At 42.1% G+C, this 14,298-nt stretch overlaps 1 protein-coding gene across 1 annotated transcript in view; it reads right to left on the bottom strand.

The window, feature by feature from the left end:
• Window positions 1–14,298, bottom strand: part of LOC108876044 (roundabout homolog 2-like) — a 257,671-nt gene that overhangs the window by 2,695 nt on the left and 240,678 nt on the right. The window contains 7 exon segments of the mRNA XM_018665320.2: window positions 283–477; window positions 2,178–2,444; window positions 2,664–2,822; window positions 3,325–3,507; window positions 7,689–7,903; window positions 8,857–9,120; window positions 10,595–10,754. Of these exon segments, the coding sequence (XP_018520836.1) occupies window positions 283–477; window positions 2,178–2,444; window positions 2,664–2,822; window positions 3,325–3,507; window positions 7,689–7,903; window positions 8,857–9,120; window positions 10,595–10,754 (1,443 nt within the window).

Raw genomic sequence — 14,298 nt, forward strand, 5'->3', positions numbered from 1 at the left:
CAGGGGAATAAATTTACAGGGTAGACGTAGAGCCAAACAAAGATACTATATCAGCACTGAACAAATATTAGCTAAAGGCTAAAAGACTGGAAAACAGCTCGACCTAGACCTCTCTATAGTTACTATCAACACCTCTAAAGCTCACTAACTAGCATGTTGTATCTTGTTTATTTATAAAATGGTCATATCAAGATCAGACTGGTTGGACTACAAAGCATGTCTTTTTCACTATACATACATTGTATCTCCAAAAACACAACATCAAAATAAGTAATTACTCACATAACTCCCCCGAGAACTGTCCCTGTCCGTTGGTCCCCAGGAATTCAGCATGCTCTGTGGCGGTCCACTGTTGTGGCTGTCGTGGACCTTCGGTCTTACGTGGCCCTGTTGAGCCCTTGGAGGAGGCTGTGCCAGAGGAGCTGTGTCCACCGGGGGAGGGGAACGATGGTTTACTGTATGGCAGGCACCCATCCTCTGAAAACACATGCAGAGTGACCCAGAGGCACACTTTGAGTTTGAAAAGTAGACACAACATATGACTTTTATTGTTGCAGTGAACACACGTCTAACATCTGATGCATGGAGACAAAGAGCACTTTGCAAACCCCTCTCCTCCTGACATCTGCAGAATGGCGGTGCCAACAGGCACTGCCAGGGCGTGCCACAGAGAGGACTCTCAGGCTCACACATGGCTCTGCAGCTACCAGCCTTATGAGGGGGTAAATACAATAACAGAGGGACCCCTGGCTGCCGTGGCACCCCCTGCTGCAGGGCAGCATAACATTGACCCTCAGCAGTCTTTGTCGTTGCGTGAAATCTCATCAAACTGTTCCCCACTGTTCTGCTAATGACTGTAATAGAGCTTGCCCCGACCTCAGTGGATTCTACTGTGAATCAGTCAGCAATCTGACACATATGGGAATTCACCTATGGGGTTTTTTGTAAAAAATGCTGATTTAGGCACCTGTCTTTGTCTCAGAGTCTCAGATTAACTGTCTGAGAAAGTCCTGGCACAAAAAAGGACACAGCGCACAGCATGGAGATCTCTAATGGTTACATGCATGCATGCATATACACATGGACACAGGCACACACAGATGGGGCGTAGAGTGGCTGCTGTTTGTGTGAAAAACGAAAGCTGAAGCGATTAGAGTGCTTTTCAGTTGCTGGGGCCTCCTGCCTTACTTGGAGCGGAGCAAACCAATATTGGCAACAGTTACAGGGGCATTGGGGAGGCTGAGGGAGGACTGAGGGGGGCATTCTGGAAACCAGAGCAAGTGGCAGACAGTGCAATCTGTTCATGGGAGCCCAGTCTCAACGCAGCATGGAAGCTAGCTTCAGCACAAGAACTCAGAGAAAAATCCCCCACTGCCAAGGCACAGCAGCAGGAAAACTCCAGTGTCCTTGTTTGCTTGCTAGTATGCAATGAACTATCTCTTTATTAAAATAAATCCGTTGAGTGAGGAACAAAAAAAATTCTACTCTGATACTGAAATCAAAGTGGCAATTATCTTGATTCTAGATGTTTTATTTCCTTAGTACTGATTAGTTGTAAGTAAGCAAAATTATTTTATTGATTTTGCTCGGTTGGGAGGTGATGCAAAACTGGTACATATTACACATTCTTTTTTTTTTTTTGGCTCTTCAGTTTAAGAAATAAATAGGGTAAGTGCTTATGAAATGTCTAGGGTGCACAGCCCTAACAAGATATGTCTGCTTCCATGAACTCCTCCCTGGACTCTGATGTCAGTCTTCAGTCCTCCATGCATCCTCAGTTCAATATCTGATACAGATTAAACTATCTTGGCAACCACTGGAATAATTGTCTACAAATAAATCTGAGTAAGTCTGGTAACCCTCCAACTAATCATCCTCCACCACAAGCAGGTCAAAATTTCCAGTTATTCAGCACTAGTTCATGAAAATGTACTGTACATCTCATGAGCAAATTACCATCAGCCACAACTGTCTTTCAGCTTGATGCTAAAACAGAATGCTAACATGCTAACACTGACATTCTGATATAGTGTGCTAAACATGAAAATATTACAGCTGTGAACATGTTAGCTCTCATGCTAACATAAGTGTGTTAATGAACATTAGATGTATAACACTTACAGCTTTACAGTATTCTATTTGCATGTCTACAGACTTTAGTGTTGTTTCAGATGTACCTGTTTTGTGTCCCCTGCGCCCATCATCAGCCCGGTCCATGGAGCCCAGCCTGTCTTGAGCCTGGCGATGATGTTCCAGAGAAGTACGTGTCTGTCTGTCGATGGAGCTCTTCACGTCATCTGGCCCAGACAGGGGTCCTGCCATAGGTGGACGCTCCAGAGAAGAAGCCTTCCTATCTGTGGGGGGCACCATGCTGCTTATGCTGCGGGCCCCCTGGATACGGCCCTGCCCCTGACAGGGAGGAGGCTCAGGAGGAGGAGGTAGGTCTGTGTCGAGTGAAACCCACAGTAAATCAAATTAACACAGAAAATTACTTGTAAACTGTGGTGTTATAAACACTAATCTAATCACGTCTAGACACAGATACCATCTCATATTATATTACATATTGATATAACCCATTCTTGTTTAAAAAAACAAACAACAGATGTGTTAAAGAACTCTCTACACAAGCTATTTAAAATGTTTTTCAGTTGCTGCCTCACCGTCTGCACCAGCATCTCTCCGGTGGGGTGCTGTGCCCTGGCTTCGGGGTTTGCGTGTGGGCCTGGTGGCCCTCTGGTGGCCCAAGCTGTGTGTGCCGACTGTGCTGCCATCTGTTGAGAACGGACTGCTGGGCCGGGGCCTGTGGGACAAGCCTTTACCTGCAAGAGGGATAAAAGACCACAGACCAGCTGGTTAATAAAGACATTAAGGAGCCAACACCTAGGCAGTGGAACTGAGGCTGTCATCAAGAAAGATAGAGGTTATGAATCAAGATCCAAAAACCTATTAGAAAACAAAGGTAAAAGTTGTCATTAGAAGAGAAAGCACTCTGGTAGAAGCCTATAAAAGGTAGCAAGTAAAACATTTCATCCAGTTATTACCCAAGAAAGCCAGAGACCAAGCCAGATGAGTTATACAGGGGCTGAGTTAAAGTAAAGGATAGGGGGACACCCACAGTCTAGCCATATACAACAGGTCCCATGCACAACCTGGGCACAGCGTCCACAAGCAGCAGAGGGAGAGGAAATCACAAGCCAACATTATGGGGGAAACACCAGCCAATGGATGACAGGAGGAACAATTAGAGCAGAAAAGAACAAATCATCTGCCACTGTTAGAAGTTCCAGTCCAGCAGTGGGTAGCTGGTCTCCACACACCAACCTCTCTTGCTGAGGCTAGTGCCCTCCAGGCGGTAGCCTGCCTTGTCTGCAGCGGCCACCAGGGCCTGGGCAAAGCTGCAGTGGGTAAAGATGGAACCATCAGATGAACTGCCCAAACTGGACCTATGGCTGGAGAAATTACGGTCGTCCTCCGAGGCTGAGCCCCACCCATTCACCATGGACCCTATGGAACACCACAGGTTTCAGCAAATGTGTGTGTAAGTGTGTTTTTTGTATTTGTGTATTGTGTATAAGCACTTGTATTCAACCACATCATGTTCATACTTTTCAGCTCAGTGGTCATAACCTTTACGGATACATAATCTGCCACACTGAACATCTGTGCTATGATTCTACATTTAGGTGGACGAATGTATTGAGTGATCTTATAAAAAAGGGGTAATATTAATCTCCCACGCTTTATTTTGTATTTGCTGCAGGGCATTTCTGTTCTTGCAGGTGAGTGGTTTTGTATAGTCATTCTGTTCTGGCCTGCCCTCTTTCATCTATTACAAACACATGCAGAACATATACCCCATACACACACACACACACACACACACACAGAGGTGCATACAAACACACACAAGAATGTACACAGTGGAACAGCAGGACTGGCATCAACTGATTTTGCTCTTCTTTTGATAAAGAACAATGAGCGCACCTGTGCGGAGCAGAGTTAGCTACAGAACTGCCTCAGGTGACACAGATGAAGCATCTCACAAAACAGTGTATTGAATCAAACACCTGGTGGTATGCACACACAGGTTTTTTTTTATTATCCCTATTTAAAAAATGCACAGCCACCTCTGTCTAAAAGGTGACAGAATTTTAATTTTTAAAAAAATAAATTTATCTCACATATAGCTGCTCGCATGCTATTTTGAAGATGATAAAAAATGGAAGAATCAGGTACTTGATGGGACTGAAAGCACACACATAAGGGAGATGTGTACATTTCCTACAACCTTTGACTATTGGTTTATATATATGTGCTACTGTACGTATTTCTTTAAGCTTTCATTTCTTTTCTTCACATAAAAAAGCTAGGCCAGCACTTCAAATATAAAAGTACCAGTCTGCCAATAAAAATATGGCACTTTGGCAGGCAAAAACACAGAGAACAGTCGGCTAATGTGACAGCTTTCAGTGGGACCGGTTTGGCAGACTTTGCTGAAGTGGCACGAACCCAAGTGCTCTGCTCACACACTATCTCTCCCTCACACAGAACACAAGAGTGATGTGATTGAACAGGCTGGTGTAACAAGGAGCCGGGGAGGTGTGAGGGTAAAGGTTGTTGAGAGAGAGCGATGGGGACAAAAAGTTAGCAGCAGGATTTATTAAAAGGTCAGTATGATATAAAAGGTGGCGTAATCCTGGATGAGTACTGGCAGAGTTCAGAGATTCAAATGAACATAACCCGGACATAAATCAGCTGCAGAGTGTGGTTGCTCAGATGGTACCTCTCTACGCAATACAAAATTAAACCTTTCACATTCAGTATAAAACTCGGTAGCTCGGTAGTTTATTTATTCAAATACACTGGGAAATCCCCTTCAAAGAGTTTTCCAACTTCCCCATCTGTGAGTCTCTTCAACTTTAACCATATGTCTCAAAGAGGTGGTTACTGGATGTGACTTCAGGGAATTACACCTTCAACAGCTGAAGTTGCAACAGATTTTCACTCTTAATGCAGTAAAATTCTCTCAGATTATTGGAAACTTCTATAAAATATAGGCTTGCATAAGGTAGAGAACCCCCTCACACAACCCATTTTTACTGCGCTGACTGAAACCCAAGGCAGTAACTACTTCGAGCCCTCCATCTTGCCTGGCTATTTTCTTTGAAATTCTTTTCTAAGAGTTTTTCTCTAAGAAAGAAAGACAGCAATTCCACTGGGTCCAATCCTCCCACAAAGAATAGAGAAGATAATGAAGTATAGGCAGTGCCAGCCAAAGCACTGAAGCTTCCAACTCCTCCGGCTCAGCGAAGGAACACTGCCTCAGCAAATCACATCACAGAATGACTTTTCAGTCGTACTAACTGCCACTTTCTACCACTGAACCTCTGGAGCACTTCTATTCTCAGAAATAGCAGTCCAATCAAACTGTGATCATTGTATCATAATTTGATAAAAATTCAATCTAGTTTTCTTTTTGCCCTAGAAATGTAATTTTTTTTTCTGTAGCTCCAGACGGTGGGTTGCACTACGAGTCTGTTATTTTATCATGTCTTGAACCAGAGCAATGGGCCGGACCATGTTCTCTAAAAACCACAGGCTGACACCTCCTGTGCTCCACGCACTGATAAAGCAAGGCCAGTAAATGGGAGATGGTTGGGGGGGGGGCAGTAAAACCCAGCCTAGGTCCCTCCTGCCACTAAAACTGATTTATACTGACGGAAACCCTAATCTGCATGTCGTTAAGCAGGAAAATCATTCCCCCTGACGAGCAGGCGTCTCTACCTGCCGTCAGGAGACGTGACCCTGCTCCTCACAAACCTGGCAAAGCTTTATGGGAGAGTAATCGCCCAGAACAGCCCAGCTTTCAACTCATTGTAGGCGTAACAGCCTCACTGCTACCACTTCTCAGCTTTACATGACCTATACCACCTACACACAAAGCCAGGTAATACCTATGTGTTCTCTCTGACTCAAGCAAGACATAGCTCTACAGTAACCACCACAACATCAGGATTTACATTAATCTGCTAAAAAAATATGCTGTATTATCTCCGAGCATAGAATAATGCATTGGAAAGCCTGCGCAGAGAATCTGTTGATGAAAAATGGCCCCAGAGGACAAAGCTGTTTTTTTTCTGGAGCATCAGTGAAAATGTTTGATTTACTGGCCTTTGGTGTAACATTATGAAAACAGACCTATTTCCATACTATTAAAACAATGACAAATCTATCACGCAAGACTCAACAGGAATCTCACTCCTACCCTCCCCTATTTGTATAGCCTCAAAATGGTGGCCGCAATAAATCTCAGCGCCCCACCACCCTGCACTCCCCACCCCACCATCCTCCCTCTCTTCCTCCCCGCTAACCCTGGAGCTGGGATCGTGTCTGTGTTGTCAAACGATGGGGTGTGAGGCAGACTTGCAGAGAGATAAGAAGAAATAGTGCTGTCTTCAGTGTAATACAGTGGAGGAGAGATGCAGTAGATTAGGGCCCAGTTGCTGCTTTATATTCCTCTAAATACATCAGCAGTAGTATGTGTCAGCGCTACCAAAACCACTGTTCCATCATCCCATGGAAAACTACTCTTTAGGGCTGCCACTGACAGGGTAGACCAACAAGCTGTACTGTCAACCCTCTTATTCTCATGCTCTCGCTTGCAACTGGCTCAGCTCCTCTACCTTCAGATACAGTATATTTTTTCCTCGCTCCCTGTTTCTTTCCTCTCATAAATTTCCCAGTATTAATTTTATATTTTAGTATTCACAGACTTTTTTGGACCCGATAGATACACAGTGTCACAGGGTTACGCTACACCAGCATTTTGTATCACAAACTGCCCCTATAGTAAACGGTAGCCAAAAAGCTCACATTTTTCATAAATACCCCTCCAGTGTTACCCTCTACTTTACACATGCATAGTGTAGCCTGGTCAGTATGAGAGCAGCAGTCCAGAACCCAGCTCTGCTGCTGCAATGTCATGCCCTTCATATGTCCCCCTGACAGACGGCTGTAAAAGTTTTCAGTGAGTTGTAAAAATGGAAATGGTGCCTCTAGTCTGGAATGGAATATGCCGCACGTGAAATTTATTTCAAATCTCCTCGGGAAGATATGGGTGGCGCTGGCTGCAGCGCTGTGTGCGAGTTAAATCACAGTCACTCTCCCCTGCTTGCCTTGGCTCTCCCTCCTCTTAATTTCCCTCTCACTATCCTGTTTAAAATTCATGGACTTTCTTATCTCTTTTTTTGGAAATGATAATTATAATTCCCCAGAGTCTACCAAAAGTGCTTAAAAATTTGATTGAGGGACACTCAGTAAGCATGTTTGCATGAAAATGAACGCATAGCAGGCACATGAAGAGCATGTAATGAACAACTAGCCATTTACTGTATAAATAAAATGTAACAATAATAGAACTTGGCTACATTTTATGCTGTCATGGTGATTAGATTAGAAGAGAAATTCATATGTATTTGATCAAAAATGTGTAACATTGATTAAGCAGTAATAATAATACTATTTCACTGTGCAAATATATACATGTATTACACAAAAAAGCTGGTATGTTTTCCAGAATTGTCCTCTTAATATAATAAGGACAAATAATAACAATACGGTGGACAAATATGATCATTAACAGAGAAGAGCCCCAATAACCACAATTCAGAATCCAACCACCTCACCTGTTAAAGAGCTGTCCAGGTTGTCCATGCTAGACCCTGGTGTGTGCTCAATACCGCGGGGATGCCTGGCTCCATAGCCCTCATCCTCCTCCTCCTCCTCTTCCTCCTCCTCCTCATCAGGCAGGTCAGTCTCCTGGTCAGAAACCATTGTGCTCGACACGTAGCCCACTGGAGGAGCTGGAGCCTGTGGAGGAAGAGAGCCTCCCTGCATGTGCCTGGGAAGAGAAAGAGACAGCATATTATCCCACTGGTATGCACATACAGTACACATCAAGGAATGTGGAGGGGTACTGAATATGGAGATTACAGGAAATGTTCAGTGGGTACTATGCCACAAGATGGCACAAAAATAAGGATGTATGGAAATGTAGAGCTAATTTTAGAGACAACTTTCATTTGTGAAGCACTGAATAAATCTGGACAATTCCACTAATTCTACGGTGCTGCTTGCATTCTAACACAATGACCTGCTAATTGCTGCTGTAGATGGTACAAAGGCACGCTCTCCAGGCCTGTCGACACATGGCTGTCACCTCAGTGGCAGCCTGCTCTGCTGACAGCCGCGTTTGTTTGAGGAGCGCAATGTCTTTGACGCGGTTTGCAGTGGGAATTGGTTGTAATTACTGGCCCTCTGGTGTTGTCAGGGATGCTCTCTAACCAACATAGTCATTACTGGGTAACATGACATCTCCTTTCTGACAAGCCCCCCACCCCCCCACCACTATTATGAATGAATGCCAGTCTCTCATTCTCTCGGCGTTGCCGACAGAATGAAACATGGCCTTCATCTGACTTGCATGAGCACAACAACAATGGAATGTGCTGTATACTCGTAGGTGTGGGAGGAGTAAACAACTGGGTAAGGAATTGTTTCTCTTAGAGCGAGCAAAATACAGTAGCCGCCTAAGTGGTAGCATGGGCCCATTAAAATGGAATGATAAATGGGTTTATCTCCACTGCACACACAGTTGACATGAAGAATACTGCAGGACCAAAATAAATCCATGCAGCAATACGTGCAGTACAGAATGTACAGTAAGCATTTTAAGATGACAACAATGCATATATTATCAACTATAACAAATATATCTTCTACCACAGATAGATAGATAGATAGATAGATAGATAGATAGATAGATAGATAGATAGATAGATAGATAGAATTTACCATGTCTGCTTTGCCATGTCCAGTTGGTATACTCTTGTCAGCTCATCCAAATGGGCCTGGAGCATGGGCTGCATCTCATCCCGAGGAGAAGGGGTGAGGGTGGCGGTGGACTGCTGCCCAAAGGACACAGCTGCTGGGGAAGAGGCAACTCCTCGGATGGGCGGGGTAGGAACCCTCTCCTCCTCTTCTTCTAACTCATCTTCCATGCCCTGGTGTAGATAGGTCTGCACGGGCATGGGGGGGCCCCAACCATCACTCTCATACCTGATGTAAGAGGAGATGTTTACTGTGCGCATGGTCTCACAATGTGTGAAATTGTGTGTGCAACCTTTAGTCTGATCAATTATCTTTGTTATTGATTAATCTACTGATTATTTTCTCTAATCATTTTGTCCTTGGTCCTGATGAATCTTCTGTCAGTAGACTAAATGACTTCAGTTGTTGTTCCAACTCTGGTCTGATCATCTATTTTGGAAATATGTGAGTCACCACAAACAAAAATGATGAATGCACCACATATATTTAACACAGCTCATTGGTTTAAAAGCCATGCTTATTAAGAGAGGAAAATGGAAAATATATGGACACACACAATAAGGTGTGAGATATTAACAATGTCTGCAAATGTAAAGAGGTTATTGAATGGGGAAGAAAATAGCAGATAACATAGTAATATAAATGTTCTAAGAGAAATTCCTATTTGTTAACAGAGCTTTGTGACCTTGTCCAACTTTTGCAAGAATTTGTTATATGATAGTCCTGAGTGGAATTACAGAGGTAGTCAGGCTTCACGTCCTCATAGCTGTGCTTATACATGCTGAAATAATACTAGCCATAAAGAAAATGTTCATTAAAGAAATTTGTCAGTGCACACTCCATAGGACATAACTGTTTTAATCTGCTGCCATTAAGAGCAGCCTCAGATTTACAGTGCACAAGACTCTTCATTTGCTAGATAGCCTATTAAAGCAGATGACTCTCCCAGATTGGAAATGGGAGTAACACGACATAGTACCTGCTGGACCAAAGAGACACACACACACACACACACACACACACACAAACACTTAAATAAGCCTCTGCTACTTTGTACCTACAGTATAGTCGTATAGTATAAGTAAATTAAAGAACTGACTGGTATTGCATCAAAATATGTCTGGCCTTATAAAGAATATTCTTCCTGGGCATAATTATTCTCTGTGTTCACCTAGCCCACTGGAAGTCATCCCCATATACACTGAAGTCAGGATCAGCAGATAGTTTGATCTGCAGCCATCTGTATATGAGTTTTTCTGCGAGAGCCTGTGTAGCTGTGGATGAGTGTGTATCTGGCTTTGTGTAGAGATTATACACACATCGATCCTTCACTTTTCTCCAGATGTACAGTAGTACAGTAATTAGCTGCAGAGAAAACAGAGCTGAACCCTGTTATTACACACTGTGAAGTATAGTGTTGCTCATGTTGGCAAGCACTGTCTTGTTTGCTCCAGGAAGCAAAACACTAGAAAACCTGAAATGCTTTTTGCGTGCACCTTTGAGACAGTCCCTAACTTCAGCTTGTCAGTTTCCTGTCTTATTTCAAGTTGTCCAAAGTGTCAGGCTTTGATATCTGATCATGAGATAAAAATAAAACCTATGCATCTTCGATCAAACTTAAATATTACTGCAAATGTGTGCATGTTGTTTTTGACTAATGTCTGTTCACATCCGTATTTGTTTACATCCCAAGTAGACATACCCTCCTCCCTCATGGTGTTCATTGGGATAATGGTCCATCTCAGTGCCAGGGAGAGGGTGAACAGGGGGAGGGGGCAGGGGAACATTGGCCCAGTTGGACCCATTGGCTTTGGTGGGTTTGGAGCCAGCCTTGGTCTTCTTCTTCTTTCCTCCCTTTCCACCTACAAAGGGAGAGGATGTATTTGAGAGATACAGTCATTGAAAATTAGATTGTAAAAGAAAATCAATCAAAAACTAATATACAAGTGGGGTAGCATTACAAATCACAGTAGCTGCTTTTGCCATGTAACAAATGTGTTTTCTAAAGAAACTCAATTTAGTCCAAACATGTTACTTGGATTACAAATCCATTTGGACTCAGTTTCAACATACCCTTTGGTAAGTCGTACACAATTTCAAACACAACATTTTAATGGGCTCTTGTCTGTCAGTGCTTACATAGAAAAGCTCAAGGTTTCCTGATGAAAAGCATGCTTCCATTGATTGATTGGCTGAAAAGCCTCAAATCTCCATAGAAACAGGAGAGAACGGCAGTAAACGAGGCTGAGGCAGACCTTTGTACTCCACCCATCCCTCAGTGTCCCCTTTCACACCAGGCTTTGGGTTCCACAATGAAATATCTCACTTCACAGCATCATCATAATGAATGGTTTGGGTAGTGTCAGTGTGTCCCTAATGGAACTCACTGAGAGTCTATTACTACTTTCATTTCTTTTATTACACCAGAGCGCCGCTAACCCCATCCATTTCCACTCATATCCCTCCAACACTAGATTCTCCTCTGTCCCATCCATCTTTATAAATCTGCCAGCCAGGTCAATACTGGCTTTTATACGATTTGGTCACTGTGGAAGAAACCTTTTTTTTTTTTTTTTTTTTTTTTTTTTTTTTAAATTTGACTTCAAGCCAAAATCAGTTTTTAAGTTGAGGTATACACAGTATACATATATTCCTCTTGCTAGGGTTAGATTATCACACATTTTAAGGTACCAGAACCTTTCATTCTGAAGCGTATTAACAGCTACATTTAGAACTGCCTTTTGTCTTATCTACTGGCAGTTTCTAAGTGAATTAAATATTGGGGGAAAAACATCTGTTTTTTTTTTTGTTTTTTGTTTTTTTACTGAAAACATAATTTGTTTCTAGCTCCTTGAAACTCTTTACTCACTGGTACATGTATCACTATATTGTTACAACTTCCACAAAGGCAAGAGCCTTAATTTAACTATATCTGCTGACATTTCAACCCCTACAATTAAAAGACTTGAGGTACTGTACCTCAATGGGTAGAACATTTTACCTAACAGGAGCAAAGAAAGTATACATCTTCCTAAATCTTAAGGTGAAATCTTTAAATCACCTGCCCTGTTTAGCTAACAGTCCAAGATAAAAAGATATTTAGTTTATTATCACAAAAGACAAAGAAATTGAGATGCCTCCTCTCTGGTGCATATAGAAGGGAAGTAAGGAGACATACTGTGCAACATTTGCATACATAAATCCATTCGTGGCAGGCTGAAGTGCCTCTACCAGTAAACACCTTACATCTCAATCCAGAAAATATTTCAAGCTGACGTCACCAGCCACACAGACTAGTGAAAACCATCTTTGGGAAACTCTGTTGAACACATTTGTATCTGTCATCTGTTGGTTAGCCTTCCCTGCCAAAGGCCTGTAATCACTTTTCCCAGTGCCACAAAAAAGCTGCCAATACTGCATCTTGTGCAATGTAACATCATGCACTATAATGTAATTTAATAAACTGACTTGACTCAGGCACAGTATAAAGCAGATCACTGTCATCAAAAGAAAGTTACAGAAGCAGTGAGGTACATTTCTATTGATTTTCATTGAAGCCAGATGGCAAATGCTGTATAATATGTTTCAAGTCCAGAAAATTTGGATTATATTGCTATTATAAATCTATTTCCAGCAAGAAAAACAAAGCCACTTCCAAAATGGGCATGGTAAAAATACTGGGACAGGAGAGAAAATATCAGGCATGAGGAGGAGATAGAAGAGATGTCAGAATAAGATTAATAAAGAATGGAAGTAATAAAAGAAACAACTGTAAGCCCAAGGCAGGCGACACCACAGTGTAAGTATAGTCTGAAAGTAATTGGGTTTCCTAATCGCACCTCTGGGCGACGCTTGACTTTTACCAATAAATGGTGAGCTGACGTGATTGTTCAATCATCCTAAGTCCCTCCACACAAGACCAGCCATCAATATTGTAAATGAGCCTCTTCTATGGAAGGATGGACTGGCACTGGAATTATAACAGCTCACCCCAAATATGAAAAATACAGAGAGAGAGGCTGTGGCTAGGAGCTATACAGGAATTACACAGTGAACCCATCTCCTCTGACAAAACTGGGCCTCTCTTCAAAGGGGAACTCATACTAAATATAGATTCAGCGTTGGGTATTTATACCCAAGGTTTGGGCGCTCCCAGCCTATAACTGTAGGGCTGCATAGCCTTGAGCTTGCTTTGTTTTCACTGGGTGCGTCAGTGCTGAGGGGGAAAGCCACAGAGCAGAGACTCTAGAAAGACTATGCAGCCAGATATAACTTATGGTTGGGAGAATAATTTCAAAAAGGACATCATTTTTTTTTATTTTTTAGCTTAGTTAAAACAAAATAAAACAAAACACAACAAAACAACACATTACATAATAAGGTGAGATGCAACACATACAGAGAGTGCAGGAGCACGACAGGTCACACACAACCATGGACTTCACATGTTCATGGAGTTTGTAGCTTCATAGACAGGCTAGCGTGAGTGGAGGGGAATGGGGAATCTTCAGGGTCTATAACAGCTACAGAAAACAGAGAATACACCAGCTACCTCTTCTCCCCTACACTATGGAAGGTTTTAATGAGCAGCTTCATGTCCCCAGTGGAGATCCATGCTGCCATACAAAGCTGCTCTATTTCTGTTCCTTTTCATCCTGCTCCCCTTCTTCAGACCTGACATTCATTATTCTTTCCATCTCCTTAGAGGGAGAGCAAGGCACTATAACTTCAACTTTCCCCCTCTTCAAATGCTGAGTTTACTTTGGTTGAATCAAAGCTCAGCTTGTGCTGATTCAGATTTCCATCACTAAGTTGCACTAGTCAGTATACAACACACACAGTATATTATATTATGTAGAAGACATATACTGTACAGTCAGAAACTAAGTTTGATCCTTATCCATATTAAATATAGCAATGACTCTAATGAATATCATAGCTGCTGTTAATTAATTCACTTTTATGATGGATTAACACGCGCAATGATGTTAATAAATTCATTAAAATAGGCACAAGGCTGTGCTAGCCTATGCATTATACAGCACACATTCCTGTGATTACTTTTGTTGTGGGATACTATGTAAGTGAAAGCAAATTGATCAAGGAGATTTCTTAAAAACAAACAAAAAAATCTTATCTCCTTCACAATATCCACATATGGTAAGCATTAATATTATTTCTTTTTATTTAACTCACAGTGCTTTAAAGAAATAGTTAAACATTTTGAGAAATAATAATAATAATAATAATAATTCATTTCATTTATAAAGCACTTTACATTTGAGGGCAAATCTCAAAGTGCTATCCAGCCATTTGCCTTCTTGCAGAGAGTTAGATATGAAGATTGATGCCACTTTCATATTAATCTGTTCACTAAAAGCTTAAGACTTAGCCAGTAAAAGTAAA

The sequence above is a fragment of the Lates calcarifer genome, linkage group LG21 (genome assembly GCF_001640805.2).
Source record: "Lates calcarifer isolate ASB-BC8 linkage group LG21, TLL_Latcal_v3, whole genome shotgun sequence".
Lineage (NCBI taxonomy): Eukaryota > Metazoa > Chordata > Actinopteri > Centropomidae > Lates > Lates calcarifer.